This window comes from Artemia sp. Qi Xiang Cuo, chromosome 8 (assembly GCF_049724085.1).
Source record: "Artemia sp. Qi Xiang Cuo chromosome 8, ASM4972408v1, whole genome shotgun sequence".
Lineage (NCBI taxonomy): Eukaryota > Metazoa > Arthropoda > Branchiopoda > Anostraca > Artemiidae > Artemia > Artemia sp. Qi Xiang Cuo.
Genome location: NC_142801.1, coordinates 8,739,378 through 8,752,976, shown reverse-complemented (window position 1 = coordinate 8,752,976; position 13,599 = coordinate 8,739,378). Strand labels below are relative to the sequence as shown.

The following is a 13,599-nucleotide window of genomic DNA, read 5'->3' as shown; positions in this document are numbered from 1 at the left end:
ATGAAAAAGGGCACTAGCCCTTTCAAATTCCAATCGAATGAGCCCTTTTTGAAGTTTCTACGACAACGCTTTCTCTTAAAAAAATCCTTATATAACTCCAGGGCATAAATTAAAACCCTGACCCTGAGGGCTGGGGGGGGGGGGTTGTCATCCTAAAATACCTAATATCCACAACTTTCAAAGACGTTGAAAAAAATAGCTATCTCAAAATTGAGATTGGATGTAATTGGGGAAAACGTGGGTGTCAGAGGAGAGTTAGATACCCTCCAATTACTTTTGACTATTAAAAAGGGCACTTGTCCTTTGAATATTTAGTTAAATAAGACTTTTTTTAGTTTTTTGCAGAAACACTTTCAATAAAATCCTTGAATGGCACTAAGGCACAGATCTCAACTTTTGGCCTGAGGGTTGTGGGGGAGTGTCCTCCTCAAAAACATAATTTTTATCTATAAATCAATTACGCCGAACAAAATGGCTATCTGAAAATTTTTATTGGATGTGTTTGGGGAACTGGTGTGTGTGGAAAGGGTGTTAGTTGCCTTCCAATCACTTTCGACTATTAAAAAGGGCGCAAGCCACTCCAATTTCCAATTGAATGAGCCCTTTTTGAAGTTTCTACGACAACTCCTTCGATACGAAGTGCCCTGGTCTAAGACCAATAACCAAAAATAAAATAATATATTGTGCCAACATGAAGCTTCTCGACGCGTGATTTTAACTCGTCATTATATTTTAATATTTTAGTTACTATAGGCTAGAGTTTATTCCTTATCATAAATACAATGGACTAGAGTTTGTTCTTTACTATAATGACGCGAAACATTTTTTCAAACAAAATTACAAACAGGAAAAATCCTATGGCTTTTTCTTATTGTGAATGGTAAGAGACGAATCAGGCAGCTAACTAAGTCCAGTAAGTACCATAGTTTGTTCTTTACTAGGTTGCATGTATCTTTACAGTCATCATACTATGAAACTTACATAATCTCTTGTTATATATAACTATACTGATCTTTTATGTAAAAATATTGTCACAAAATGTATATTTTTTCTTAATATACTATCCTTGGTAGCTCTGTCGTTAGAGCGTAGGTCTCTTAATAATAAGCTCGTCAGTTTAATCCTCCGCCGGGGCAAAATTTATTTGTTTTATGTGTTTGTATGGGGGCGTTATAAGAGACGACCCTCAGAGAATTAGGCAGCTAACTAAGTCTATCTCTAAGCTAGATCTGCAGTCATGATACCAATGAAACTTATATAATTGTCATTTATAATTAATCGATCCTTTATGTAATTATTACTCAATTACTATGGGCTACAGTTCGTTCCTTAATTCAATTCGCCATAACTGAAAAACATTGCTTTTCCTTCGCTGTTCATAGGTATGCTTATATATATATATATATATATATATATATATATATATATATATATATATATATATATATATATATATATATATATATATATATATATATATATATATATATATATATATATATATATATATATATATATATATATATATATATATATATATATATATATATATATATATATTTTCTTTCAGTATTAAAAAAAAATGCTTGAAACATCTCAAAAATGTCAAACAACAAGAAAATATAACACATGAGATCAGATAAATAAATATAAAACTAAATAAACTTTTTCACAACTTTTTATAGATTTCCTTTTCAACTAGTTCCTCATTATAGTGGTTCACGATGTATGGAACAAACGATGATAGGTACCTTTTTGATGCCTTTCGGGTTGGGGGACAAAGGAGTTGTTACGACGAAGTGAGGGCTCCTCTAAGTGTTTTTGCCCGACTGATCTGCGATGCCTGGAAATCCGGTAATGTTTTGCGATTGACATCAGAGCTTAGATATTTTTTTTCCGAAACGCATCGTGAGATCGTGGTACCTTTCAGATAGTTTCTGAAGCCTCAGTTTCTGCAGGCTGTCCTCATAGGATGTATAATTTGCCCTAAGCATTATTTGGCACGCCCGCTTCTGAATATTCTCAAGCTTTTTGGTTTGGAAAGCCGCTAGACCTGGGTGCCAAACGGGACAAGCATACTCGGTTTGCGATCGGACATACATACAGTATAGACTGCGCATAATGGAAATTTGGATATTGAACCGTGTTAGGCAAGCAAAGGATTTTAGGCATAGGGAAGCCTTTTGGAGGATAGACTGTATATGTGGATCCCATTTCAGGTTGCTTTTGAAAATTACTCCTAGGATGTTTATTTCATCTTTAGTTGTAAGTCCAGTGTCTTCTTGGGACGGAATTGCAGATTTTAAAAAGCTAACACGTAGAATATGGCTCTTGGTTTCACTAACTGTAAGCATTACATCTTCAAGATTATGCTTTATCTGGGAAAATATTGATGAGGTGGTGATTTCCTCTGCTAGGCTCGTTGAGGTGCGGAATGATATGCTTGACAGGTCGTCAGCAAACTTGTAGCGACTTTGTATATGTGCTAGGACAGGGTTAGAAACAATCAAAAAGATCAGTGGTCCTAATTTTGTCCCTTGAGGTGCTCCGCACCATATTTCTTGGAATTCGGGTGCTTCATCCTGCGTGAGCGAAACACATTGGTTTCGTTTGTGCTGGAAGCTTGCAACCATTCTCACAAGAAACTGTCGAGCACCCATTTCTTTAGCTCGGTTAATAGCTATCAGATGTTGGATGCTTTCAAACGCCTTTACTATATCGCTCAGAAGGATTTCTGCGTATGTCTCTTCCTTCTCGAGATGTTTCATCAGATCGTCAAGAAGACATACAAGATAGTGGGAAGTATTATGTCCAGGCCTGAAACTGCCGAGGGTCTAAATTAGCCGAGGGTCTAAATTAGCTTCAATATCTCCATATAAATATCCACAGATAAAGCCTTCAAACACTTTGGAAAGGCACGGTGTTTTTGAAATCGGGCGCAAATCGTTAGGTGAGAGGTTTTTTTTTATTTTGGGAATGAGAGTTATATAGGCTGTCTTGAAGCACTCCGGGAATGTACCATCTATTAGAAATTGATGGAAGCAGGCAGCCAAAACATGACTAAGCTCCTCAGAGAAATGAGCTATTAACCCAATAGGAACTTCTAAAGGGTAATTACTCTTTCTGGTATCCAGGCGTTTGAGCTTCTTATATACTTAATGAGGGTGAAGGATTGGAACTTGTGCAAGGGTCCATTTTCAGGTGGTTCGTCAAGAGGTGGGTGTGTGCGACAAATATTTGAAAAATGTGTTTTGATCATATCAGCGCTCAGAGGCTCACCATCAGAGTCGTAGATTGTCAGCTGCTTTCGAGTCCGTCGCATAATTTCCTGGACCTTCTGGTGGAATCTAGAGGGGTTAGACTTCCAAAGCTTGTTAACCACTTGAGCACCAAATTCCTTTCAGATTTCTTTATTTTGAGACATATGACATTGCGCAATTTTTAAGCCTCATCTTCATATCCCAACTTATAGAGCTCATGTCTAAATTTGATTAGATATTTAATCTCTTTAGTCACCTACGGCTCATATTTTAACTTGGCTAGGATTGTCTTTTCGGGAGACATTACATTATATTCTTGGAAAAGCTGAGCAGTGACTTCTTGCATCATATTGTTGCCGTTCTTCATAGTAAGGACTTTTGACCAGTTTTTCCTAGCTAGCCACTCTCGGTAAATCTGGAGTTGTTCTTGAGTGTGTGGGCGGTACTTCACCACTGACAGGGATCTATCAGGAGTTTTTTTGATAGGCTTCTAATTCACATTAAGGTAGGCACTCATTCCAAAAGAGGGGAGAGTGTAGGGGGGGATTATAGAACTCCTCAATATTGGTAAAGATAAGGTCTAGTACTTTTTCCTCGCGTGTTGGGACTTCAACAACTTGCGTAAGTGAGAGTGAACTTGAGAGCCAGCTAGCACTTAAATCATTAAAGTCGCCCAGGATCTGAATGGCAGCGTATGTGTATTGGGATCTTATGTAGTCAACCGAATGTTGTAGGTAGAGTACGAGTTCCTTTCGGAACGATGCTCTTGGCGGGTAGTAGACTACACCAAAAATGATTGACGATACTTCTTTTGGTAAGTATCGGGGCCTTGTCCAAAGCCACAGAACTTCGTGCTCAGGTTTCCTAGGGACAGGTATATTTAGGGCTCGATTCGGAATTGCTGACTTGCAAAGAAAACCAACTCCGCCACAAAGACTCACAATGGCCCCGTCCTTATTTAATGTTGGGAGTATATACACATCGTACCCGGAAATAACCGTGCATGTGTCAGACGCGGAGCAGGTTTCGCACGAGCAAGCTACTTCAATGTCATTTTGTATGAGGGTGGCTTACAGCTCTTCAACTTTATTCTCAAGAGAGCGGACGTTTGCGAGCAGGATTTTTGGAAATGAATAATTCTGCCTTGTGTGATTACAGTCCTTTGTCGTATCGTGTAGAGTTCGGAGTCTTTGGGCATCAATTTGAGCCGAGAGCTGAGTTTACTAGGGGTTTTATGTTAAGGTTGCAACAGGTATTTTCACTTGTTGAAGGTGACCTTTTTGTTGATTGTAAGGTGGTGGGAGTTGTTCATGGAGTAAAGCTTGATTTATTGGTGATGGGATTGAGAGGTGGAAATCAAGAATGGGCTGTGTTAGACTAGCGACTCGATGAGTTGTGAAAATCTGTTCCTCGTTGGAAAATGGGGAGTAATAATTTGGTGTGCTGGCGGGATAGTTAGTCTGATATCTGGTACGGGCCCGTATGGTATAGCTTGCCATCTTATTGGGGGTGCTGGTAGCCACGGTCTTCGGTAGGGGGGAGGGGAAGCTATAGGATGTATGCTGTTGTCTTTCCTCGGAGGTGTGAGTTTCAACTGCATTAAGGGGACAATTCTCAGTAAACCCTCTCCTGTTCTGATATCTTTTTTCCAACTTCGAATTTTGCAGGGAACCCGTTTTTTGACTGCTTCGGGTGCGTTTTTATTGCCCCATGCAGGCGACGTTTAGCTGGCAGGTGCACTTTAGGACAGTCATTCACGAAGCAAAGACCACAGGAGAACTTTCGGCAAGGTTCTTTGTGTACCAATATACATTGATCGTTGCCACATTTTGCCCTATAGAAATCTGTGCAGATATGTAGAAAGGGACAATCCACGCTGTTTCGGCAAATTCCCCGGAGGTGGAAACGGCATACTAAGGGTTCTTTGATTTGTTCCTTTAGATTTTTGCTTGGGACCCAATCCTTTGGATTGGGACAATCCACACTGTTTCTGCAAATTCCCCGGAGGTGGAAACGGCATACTAAGGGTTCTTCGATTTGTTCCTTTGGATTTTGGCTCAATTCATCTTGATCAGGAGAGATTTGGGTACTTTGGTTTAGTTGTTTAGGCGTATGACAGGGACGTTGATAGAAGTTAGTATACTTGAACGAAAAGTACCGGCCTGACGGCTTCTGCAGAGCCAGTACTAGGTCTGCATCTATTGCAGCGCATGCACTGTGCTGCCATCTTTTGCAAGAATGACATTCAAAGGAGGGGCTTCTCCCAGTTGGTATGTCACAGGTGATGCACCTAAAGAGGTCAGGGATTAGCAACGATTCGGAAGGAGGCAAGCCTAAGGCAGGTAAGTCATTACTGTTCTGTGTTTTTCTAGCCTCATTTACTTCTTCTGCTATTACTTCAGGAGCGGGTGTTATTGGTGGTTGTGTAACTGGTTCAAGTTCGAGTTTTTCACTATCACCGGGGTTCATAATGGCAAGAGGGGTTCATACGAGGGCTTAGTGATAACAATAGGACTTTCGGCCGACTTGGAGAGAATACTACCTGTTTGGGGGCGGAGAAGCCCGCTAGATCCCGCTGAATTGGGAATGGAAGTAGTTTTCTTAGTCGGTTTTCCGCTCACTTTCGGAGACGCAACAGTAGCAGCAGTTTTTGGTTTGCATGGAGGGCAAAGGTATGTATTCTTTAGTTCTGGAGAGTATTTAACTTTACCGCATGTGAAATGAAACCACTTGTTGCACTTAGTGCATGCTACGCCACGGGTCTTGCTGGTTACATTGGCGGAGCAGATTCCTCATGTATCTTTAGTCATGGCTAATTCTGGCACAATACACAGGAACAGGGGAAGTGTCGGGACCCGCTCACCTATTCCCCGCAATTCAAAGGTAATTTAATACCGGCGGGTACGTACGGCGCTTGCGGCAGGTACCCTCCCATCTTCTGCCTATTGCCTGGTATATCCTGCCAGAAATCTGCACAAACAACTGCTCTTAATATATGTATTTGGTGTTAAGTGCGGCCAAATAAAACGCGGCTCTCAGGAAGAGTCCGGCGTGATTTGACTTCGTAATCCGGGGTCGGCTAGTAACAAAATACAGCTCACAGAGAAAACGCAGCACGAAGAAATCGCCGTTCTCAATGTTTATCTAATATGAAGGAAAGAATACCTGATGTAGATTTGTCAAGACGTGATTGGTTGAATTTATTTCAATAGGAATGATTTGTGACGTCACTAATGAATTTCTTCAAGTAATCTTCACTCCTGGTTATATATATCACTTATATGGATTAAAATACAAAGTCTAAGAATATTTTTTTTTTTTTTTTATTGCTCCTTCCAAAATTAATGTACGAATTTTCTAAGAAGTACACCTTCGCATATTTTCTGTATTGTCTAATATTTTTCATTGCATCTGTAAACTGTTCCACATTTGCCACATACCTTAGAAGCTATTCATTAAACATACAAGTTTTCTTTTGGATATTACTATGGAGTTTGCCAGAGTATTTCTAGCCAACTTTTCAACAGCATCCACTCTTTCTGTAAGAAAAGATAGATCTTCCAATAGAATTCGTGGTGGAGTTGCCATTCTTGTAAGATCACACCTCAAATTCAGTGGTATAAACCTCCCTGATTTCACTCATGACATTGATGCAATTGGTTCAAAGTTATGGCTGGCAAACATGGAGGTTACAGTTATTAATTTATATAATCTAAATGGTAATAACAATGGACAAGATTTTTTCAATTTCATATCTAATAACTTATAAAATTCAAATTTGTTGGTTGTTGGGAACTTCAATGCCCACAGTCCTACCTGGGGTTATTTGCCTCGAAATAATGCTGTCAAATACATAGAGGAATTCCTCACCAATTTTACCAATATAGTACTGGTGACTCCTAGACATCTAAATACCTACCTCAATAAATGATGTGGGAGCTATTCAACTATTGATCTTCAATTAGTCTAATCAAATTTAATAAATAAAATTGCTGTCAACAGAATTGACAACCTCCTAAGCGACCATTTTGCCATATGCACAAAGATTGGTGACCCAGCCATCATTGATAACTTCATTCCCTACTATGTGTGGCAAAAAGCAGATTGGCCAAATTTGTCCCATATTCTCTCATACCATTACTACTCTTCACTATCCACTGACCAAAACCAGGTCTCTGAAAATCTCACATCACTACTTCTTGATGCTGCAAAAGTTACCATACCCCAGTCCCAACGCCCAAAAACACTGAAGAATAATAAACCCCCTAAGCCATGGTGGACAGCCTCTTGCCAAGAAGCTTGGCACAATAAAAGGAATGCCATCAGATCCTTTAAGAGAAATCCAAGCACTGGAAAATATATAGCAAAACTACACGCAGAGGCAAAACTTAAGAGAACAATCAAACTTGCAAAAGAAGAGGCATGCGAAAACCTCCTCTTAGCAGTGTCCCGTGAAACGCAAGAATCAAAGATCCATAAATTCCTAGACAAGATGTGTGACAAATTCTCCACACAGAACCCCTTCCATTTAATTACCAGCTAACTCTAAATGGTCACCAGCTGGAAACCAACACAGAAAAAGCTGATTTTTTTGCAATTATATTATTAAATAATAATAGTCTAAATTCTATACTTGATTTCCCAGGACACCCCTGACATAATCAGACAATACGAAAAAGGTTAAAGCGGCGTTCACAAGCGTGTCTAGCTAGAATCCTATGTCTAGACACGTGTCTAACCAGAATCCAACGTCTAGGCAACAACCGTTCACAATTAAAATTCGGCGCTTAGCTAGACACGCTAGACAAGGTGCTTGGCTAAATATTGAGTTCTAGCCTCTAGAGCTCAATGTCTAGGATTTTTTATTACAGCCAATCAGAATGTGTCCAGATCCACTATTTTCATAATTTTTGTTTACATTTGTAAACTAAAATCTGATTTTTGTTTTCTCATTAATTTGTTTTTTTCATTTTAGGCAAATATGCAGCACCAGAAATAATAATGAAGCACACTAAGGCAATTGTTTTGCTTATCTCATCGATTAGCTTGTGACAGTAAAAATAGGGATTATAATATTTGAAAGTTTTGCCTGCATAAGCTTTGTTGATTGGCTAGAAATGACAATTTGAAACTAAATTTGTAGTTTTAGCTAAACACCGAATTTTACATGTGAACGGTCGTTGCCTAGACATTGGATTCTGGCTAGACACGTGTCTAGACATGGGATTCCAGCTAGACACGCTTGTGAACGCCGCTTAAATCATCCAAAGCCTACAATTGAAGAAGAAGAAGAAGATGTCTAGAGAAAGATTGGGATTTCTCTAAAAAGAACAGTTTTTACATTACATTACAAAGGATTAATAAGAAAAGAGGTAGAAATAGTTTACTAGGTTAAGTATTGTCTCTGATTGGTTATTGGGTTCATCCCTGGAATCTAGGCAAATTGAAGCTTAATCTTTGAAATTGAGGTAACATTTTACTTTTGGCTATATTGGAAAGGGGTTGGGTTAGGAAAAATAAAACTTTCAATGATGGGTCTAAAAACCAAAGTATGTTCTGGGAAGGTATTTTGAAGTACCTATCCCAACTCCTTCTGCTTCTAGAGGGTCCTGACCTTTGATGACCTTTAAAAATCTGTGTTATGAATGTGAAAACTTTGCAAAATAGATCTTTTGATTATATGAAGGGTAAAATTCTACTTTAGCTACCTTTGACTTTCTTGGAATGGGGTTAGGTTAGGGAAATGAAACCTTCAGGGATGGGTCTACAGGCTAAAGCATGTCCTGGGAAGGTGTTTTGAAGTACCTACCCCCACCCCTTCTCCCTCTAGAGGGTCTGGAAATTTGCTTACTTGACAGGTCTATACTGATTGAAATTTTAACAATACAACATTTTACCTTAATTTTTGGTTATCAGTTTTTTTTCTCTGGCTTTAGCTCAGAAAATGCAATTTCAGTTATTTGAGCATAATTTTAAGCCATATCAATGTTTTATTTCCAAAATTTAGGAAATGTATTTGCATAGCCTATCTTTAAAACCTTATAAATTGGGATTGAGCAAAGTGGTGAAGCTGAAAACAATTTTGCTGTACTTCATTTAAGCAGAAGATGTATTTTGCAAGGTTTCACTTCTATAACTCACAGATTTTTAAAGGTCATCAAAGGTCAGGACCCTCTAGACGGAGAAGGAGTGGAGGTAGGTAGGCTACTTCAAAATCTCTTCCCAGGACATACTTTAGCCTGTAGACCCATCCCTGAAAGTTTCATTTTCCTCATCTAACCCCTTTCTAAGATAGTCAAAAGTAGCTAAAGTAGAATATTACCGATATGCAAATACATTTCCTAAATTTTGAAAAAAAACAACAAAAAAACAGATTGATAGGCTATGGCTTAAAATTCTACTCAAATAACAGGAATTGCATTTTCAGAACCAAAGCCAGAGAAAAAGAAACTGATAACTGAAAATTAAGGTAAAATGTTGTTTTGTCAAAATTTCAATAGGCCTAGGTAATAAGCCTTGGCCTGTAGGCTAATGTGGGCAAATTAATGTAGGATAATTTGTGTAAAGTTCTACCAAATCATATTAGCCTGTTGAGTTAGGAATAAAGTGAATACACCATTCGATGCCTTTTTTTATGCTGATTACAAATATAATTTGCTTTCTAAATTCAGTTGATGGTACAGAGAATAGAAGAGGAGGGGGGCAGCCACCAGATAGTTGATGTCTATTAAAAAGTCTTTTTGCTTGGGCGGGGGGGGGGCACCAATGTCAACTCCATAATTGTGTAAGAGACAATTGTACAGGAAAACTGCATCATCAGACTGGGGGGGGGGGATACCATAAGCAACAATATTAAGACAATATCTTTCAAAATGCTGGTGCTCTGAACATGCTATCCAACAAACATCAGATTCAGATAATTGGGCTGACAGAAGTTGAGACAACTTAGAGGACACTATAGATACCACTAGGTCCTGAACTATTGAGGTAGAGCAAACTGATAGTAATGAATTTTCAATATGTGATACCCTGTTTGCAATACTGCTAACTTGGGCAGAAATGTCCCTTTTTATGTCAGTTCCAAAGTCGGGAAAGTGTTTGTGTCAACTGACTAGTGGTGGCAAATTCCTACTTAAGATCTTCCCTGAAAGATTTCAAGGAATTGTCCATAACTTATGCTAACTTATTTATCATAGCTTGCTCACTAGAGGGGGGAGGGGAGGGTTAATTTTGCAGACTGGACATGATCAGGAACATGTAAAGGATTGCATCATCTTAGTTAGTAGTTTATATTCTCCAGGGGGACAAATCCAGACTTTCACCACAGATCCACTTCTCACAAATATCACACTCAATAGCAGAGGACCCTTCATCCAGTTCAGTAGAACAGGCAGCACATTTGTCATTGCCTTTAATTGGGCTAATATGTTTTCTTTTCTTTTGAAAGTAATTAGAAACCAGCCAAGCCCTGTCCTAGAACAGTATTTGATATTGTGTCCCTTTTTTACCTCTTAAGACATCTGGTCAACATTTTGAGGTACCTATTTTGTACTTTCTTTGTTACTGCACAATTTTATATGTGTAGGAGTTTCGCATGAGTAGAGAATTATCCCGGGGGGGGGATTTTGGCTCCCAATATTATTGTATTAAATGTTATTAAGATGTGAGTTTGTTTATTGTTTTTTTTATATGTTTTGGTTAATTTAGTCTAGTTTGTTTTTTCTGTTTTTTTTTTCTTTTGATAAAGACTTCCAGACTTGAAGCCAAAATAATATGAGTTTTTTTTTAATATTCATAGTTTGCTTGTTTTGAAATATTACACCTTTTTTTCTATATTTTCATTTACATAATTTTGCATATTGAAAGGATGTGATCTAAGAAACTATTTGAGTGGCAGTATATGCTAGACCACCAAATAATGGTAGTAGTCATCCTTTCCTAAGCATAACTGATATAATTCTTGGTAATGAAGGCTTTCTTCAATCAATTGAAGCTCATTAAGCTAGCACTGTATATCTTTTCACTGCTCAAAACATGTTACTATATTTTTGTCATAATTTATTTCTTCAATGATTTGGTTATTAGTCAAATTTCTTTGATTTATAGTTGTACATTGTTATGGTTTATCATATCCTAGTTTTAACTTTTAGCTGCTCTATTGTGAAGAAAATGACAGTTGCAGTCTTCTTGTAATTCTTAAGCTGACCATTTGTCCAAGTATTTTTTGAGCAATCTATATGAAATCAAGTTTTTAATATTGTTGTTGTGAAAGTTTTAGGAGCTGTGTGCTTGGATTTATATATCATGTGTTTAGTCAGTAGCAGCTCAGAAGCACTATCAACAACAGTGATTTTCATACCATATGCTTGGGAATATAAAGTGGTTATCCTGTTTATAAATTTGGTTTTTCCATCCATTGTATTTTCTTTCTTTTCGTGCTTTTTTATTCATTGGAATTTCTGTTTGTTTTAGGTTTAATTTTGTCATTTTTTGTTGATTAATATGCTTAGTTTCTTTCTTCTTTTGAGTTAGTTTCTGGTATTTATAAGTTTTAATGCTGCTCTTTGATTTTCTGTAAATTCTAATTCTATATAATGTGGATAAACATCAACATATTACCTGCACATACAGTAGCCTAATATGTCTCTGTCAAAAGAGAATAAGGTGTCCAAAAATATTGTTTAATTGTCTCCCATTCTGGCTCTGTTAAGGAAGTATGACCTAGACAACCTAGAGCAATGATTACCTATTTTTCTTGGTATTTACCTAAATTTCTTGGTACTTGTGCATTATATGGGCCTTTCTAAAAAGTCAAGTTTGGTTAATACTAATGAAATAAAATAGGATGAATATATAATAGTTTAGAAACAAATTTGGACTATATATTTGCACATAAGGGGGGGGGGTAAAGCATAGCATATATTTAATATGTAACCTAACCTAGGTACCTCCCCCCCTAAACCCCTAAAAACAACAGTTTAAATATTGTATACGCAATGTAAACATCATTATATTACTCTAAAGCAGTTAACCATCAAAAAGGGATTTTTTGTGACTGGTTTCCTTGTATAGTGCCCAAGTACCAATTTCTCTAATAAAACAGTTGCAATGGCTAAAACTTTTTCTATTATGTGCAAAGGTGAGACAAAAGAGGACAAATAGATTTTCTTGAGGCCAAGAGATTGTAGCATAACTTAATTCATTGTTTTGAAAGACTTCTTTCATTACATTATTGCCAGTTTCTTGCACTGAAGGATTTTCTTTTTTCTTTGCAGTTTCACCACAAAAAAAGCAAAGTTTGTTGTCTGTTTTTACTCTTACTATAGTTTGATTATGAATTCACAAAAACAATGACAATGAACTGAGCAGCCAACACTTAGTTTTTTACTTAACAGAACTCAGAGATCACATTTCCAGCCAAAAATGGGGTAATAAAATTGTTTTATTAAAACAGCAGGAAGGAACTGTTTCATATATTCTAAGACATGGGTTTTATAAGAGTGGGATCAACAGGAAATTTCAAAACAAGGCTATTAAAAAGTAATAGTGCAATTTAATGACCATGAAAGAACAAGGAACAAAAATGGTTAGAATGAAAGAGCAAATTTGAAGGAACAAATATGGTTAAAATAGATATGAAATACAAGTAACAAGGTTATTTTTTAAATCTAGTAGAGGGAGTGGCATGGCCCCTTCAACCCCTTCTCCAATTGGCATGCCTGACTGTTAGTTAATAAACCTTAACTTATTTACTGTAACAATCTTTTTATTTTGCTTGTTTCTATTTGTTCTTCGTTTTTTTATGTTTAACATTTCCTTTATACATTTGTAGATGCTGACATATAACATCTTACCAGTTCCTTACAAAAATATAAATGAGTCAAGATGCTATCTTGCTCATTTCCACTATTCCTTCTGCTCTCTAAACCCCAGTTTTATAAAACAGTTTACAGCAATGAACTGTAATAAAGGAGCATCTGAACCCAATAGTAACCAAAACATAAAAAAATGGGATTTTGATAACAGTAGATAAATCAAAAGAACTAGCTTTTCATGCTGATTGCAAAATATAAGAATCATTAAGCTTAATGTTATTCATCAAAAGCAATTAGTCTGAGAAAATTTGACAGATTTTCAAAAAAGGGAGGAAACATCTCCAAAAACTCAAGGAGTTTTAATGAAAACTGCACCATCAGATTCAGTGTATCAGAGAACCCTTGTATAGAGGTTTCAAGCTCCCTTCTGCAAAAATTTGGAATTTTGTATTTTTTTGCCAGATGGAACATCACAGACACATAATTGTTCTTTTTTTTTTTTATCATATTCCCCCAGGAGTGAT

General features: G+C 37.1%; 2 protein-coding genes across 3 annotated transcripts in view; one reads left to right on the top strand and one right to left on the bottom strand.

Moving 5' to 3' along the window:
• Positions 1 to 1,874: 1,874 nt before the first annotated feature.
• Positions 1,875 to 2,768, bottom strand: LOC148949132 (uncharacterized). The gene has a single exon (XM_089092634.1). It carries the CDS (start codon positions 2,766 to 2,768, stop codon positions 1,875 to 1,877), a length of 894 nt encoding a protein of 297 aa, XP_088948760.1.
• A 5,790-nt stretch (positions 2,769 to 8,558) lies between these two features.
• LOC148949131 (PAX3- and PAX7-binding protein 1) overlaps positions 8,559 to 13,599 on the top strand; it is a 93,391-nt gene continuing 88,350 nt past the window's right edge. For both annotated transcript variants that reach the window (XM_089093195.1, XM_089093194.1), the window contains exon 1: positions 8,559 to 8,632. The gene's annotated coding sequence lies outside the window, so the exon portion shown is untranslated. The remainder of the gene's footprint in view (positions 8,633 to 13,599) is intronic.

Bases quoted from the DNA above. Each gene is read 5' to 3' on its own strand.
- LOC148949132 (XM_089092634.1), bottom strand. From the start codon at position 2,768: ATGAAACATCTCGAGAAGGAAGAGACATACGCAGAAATCCTTCTGAGC.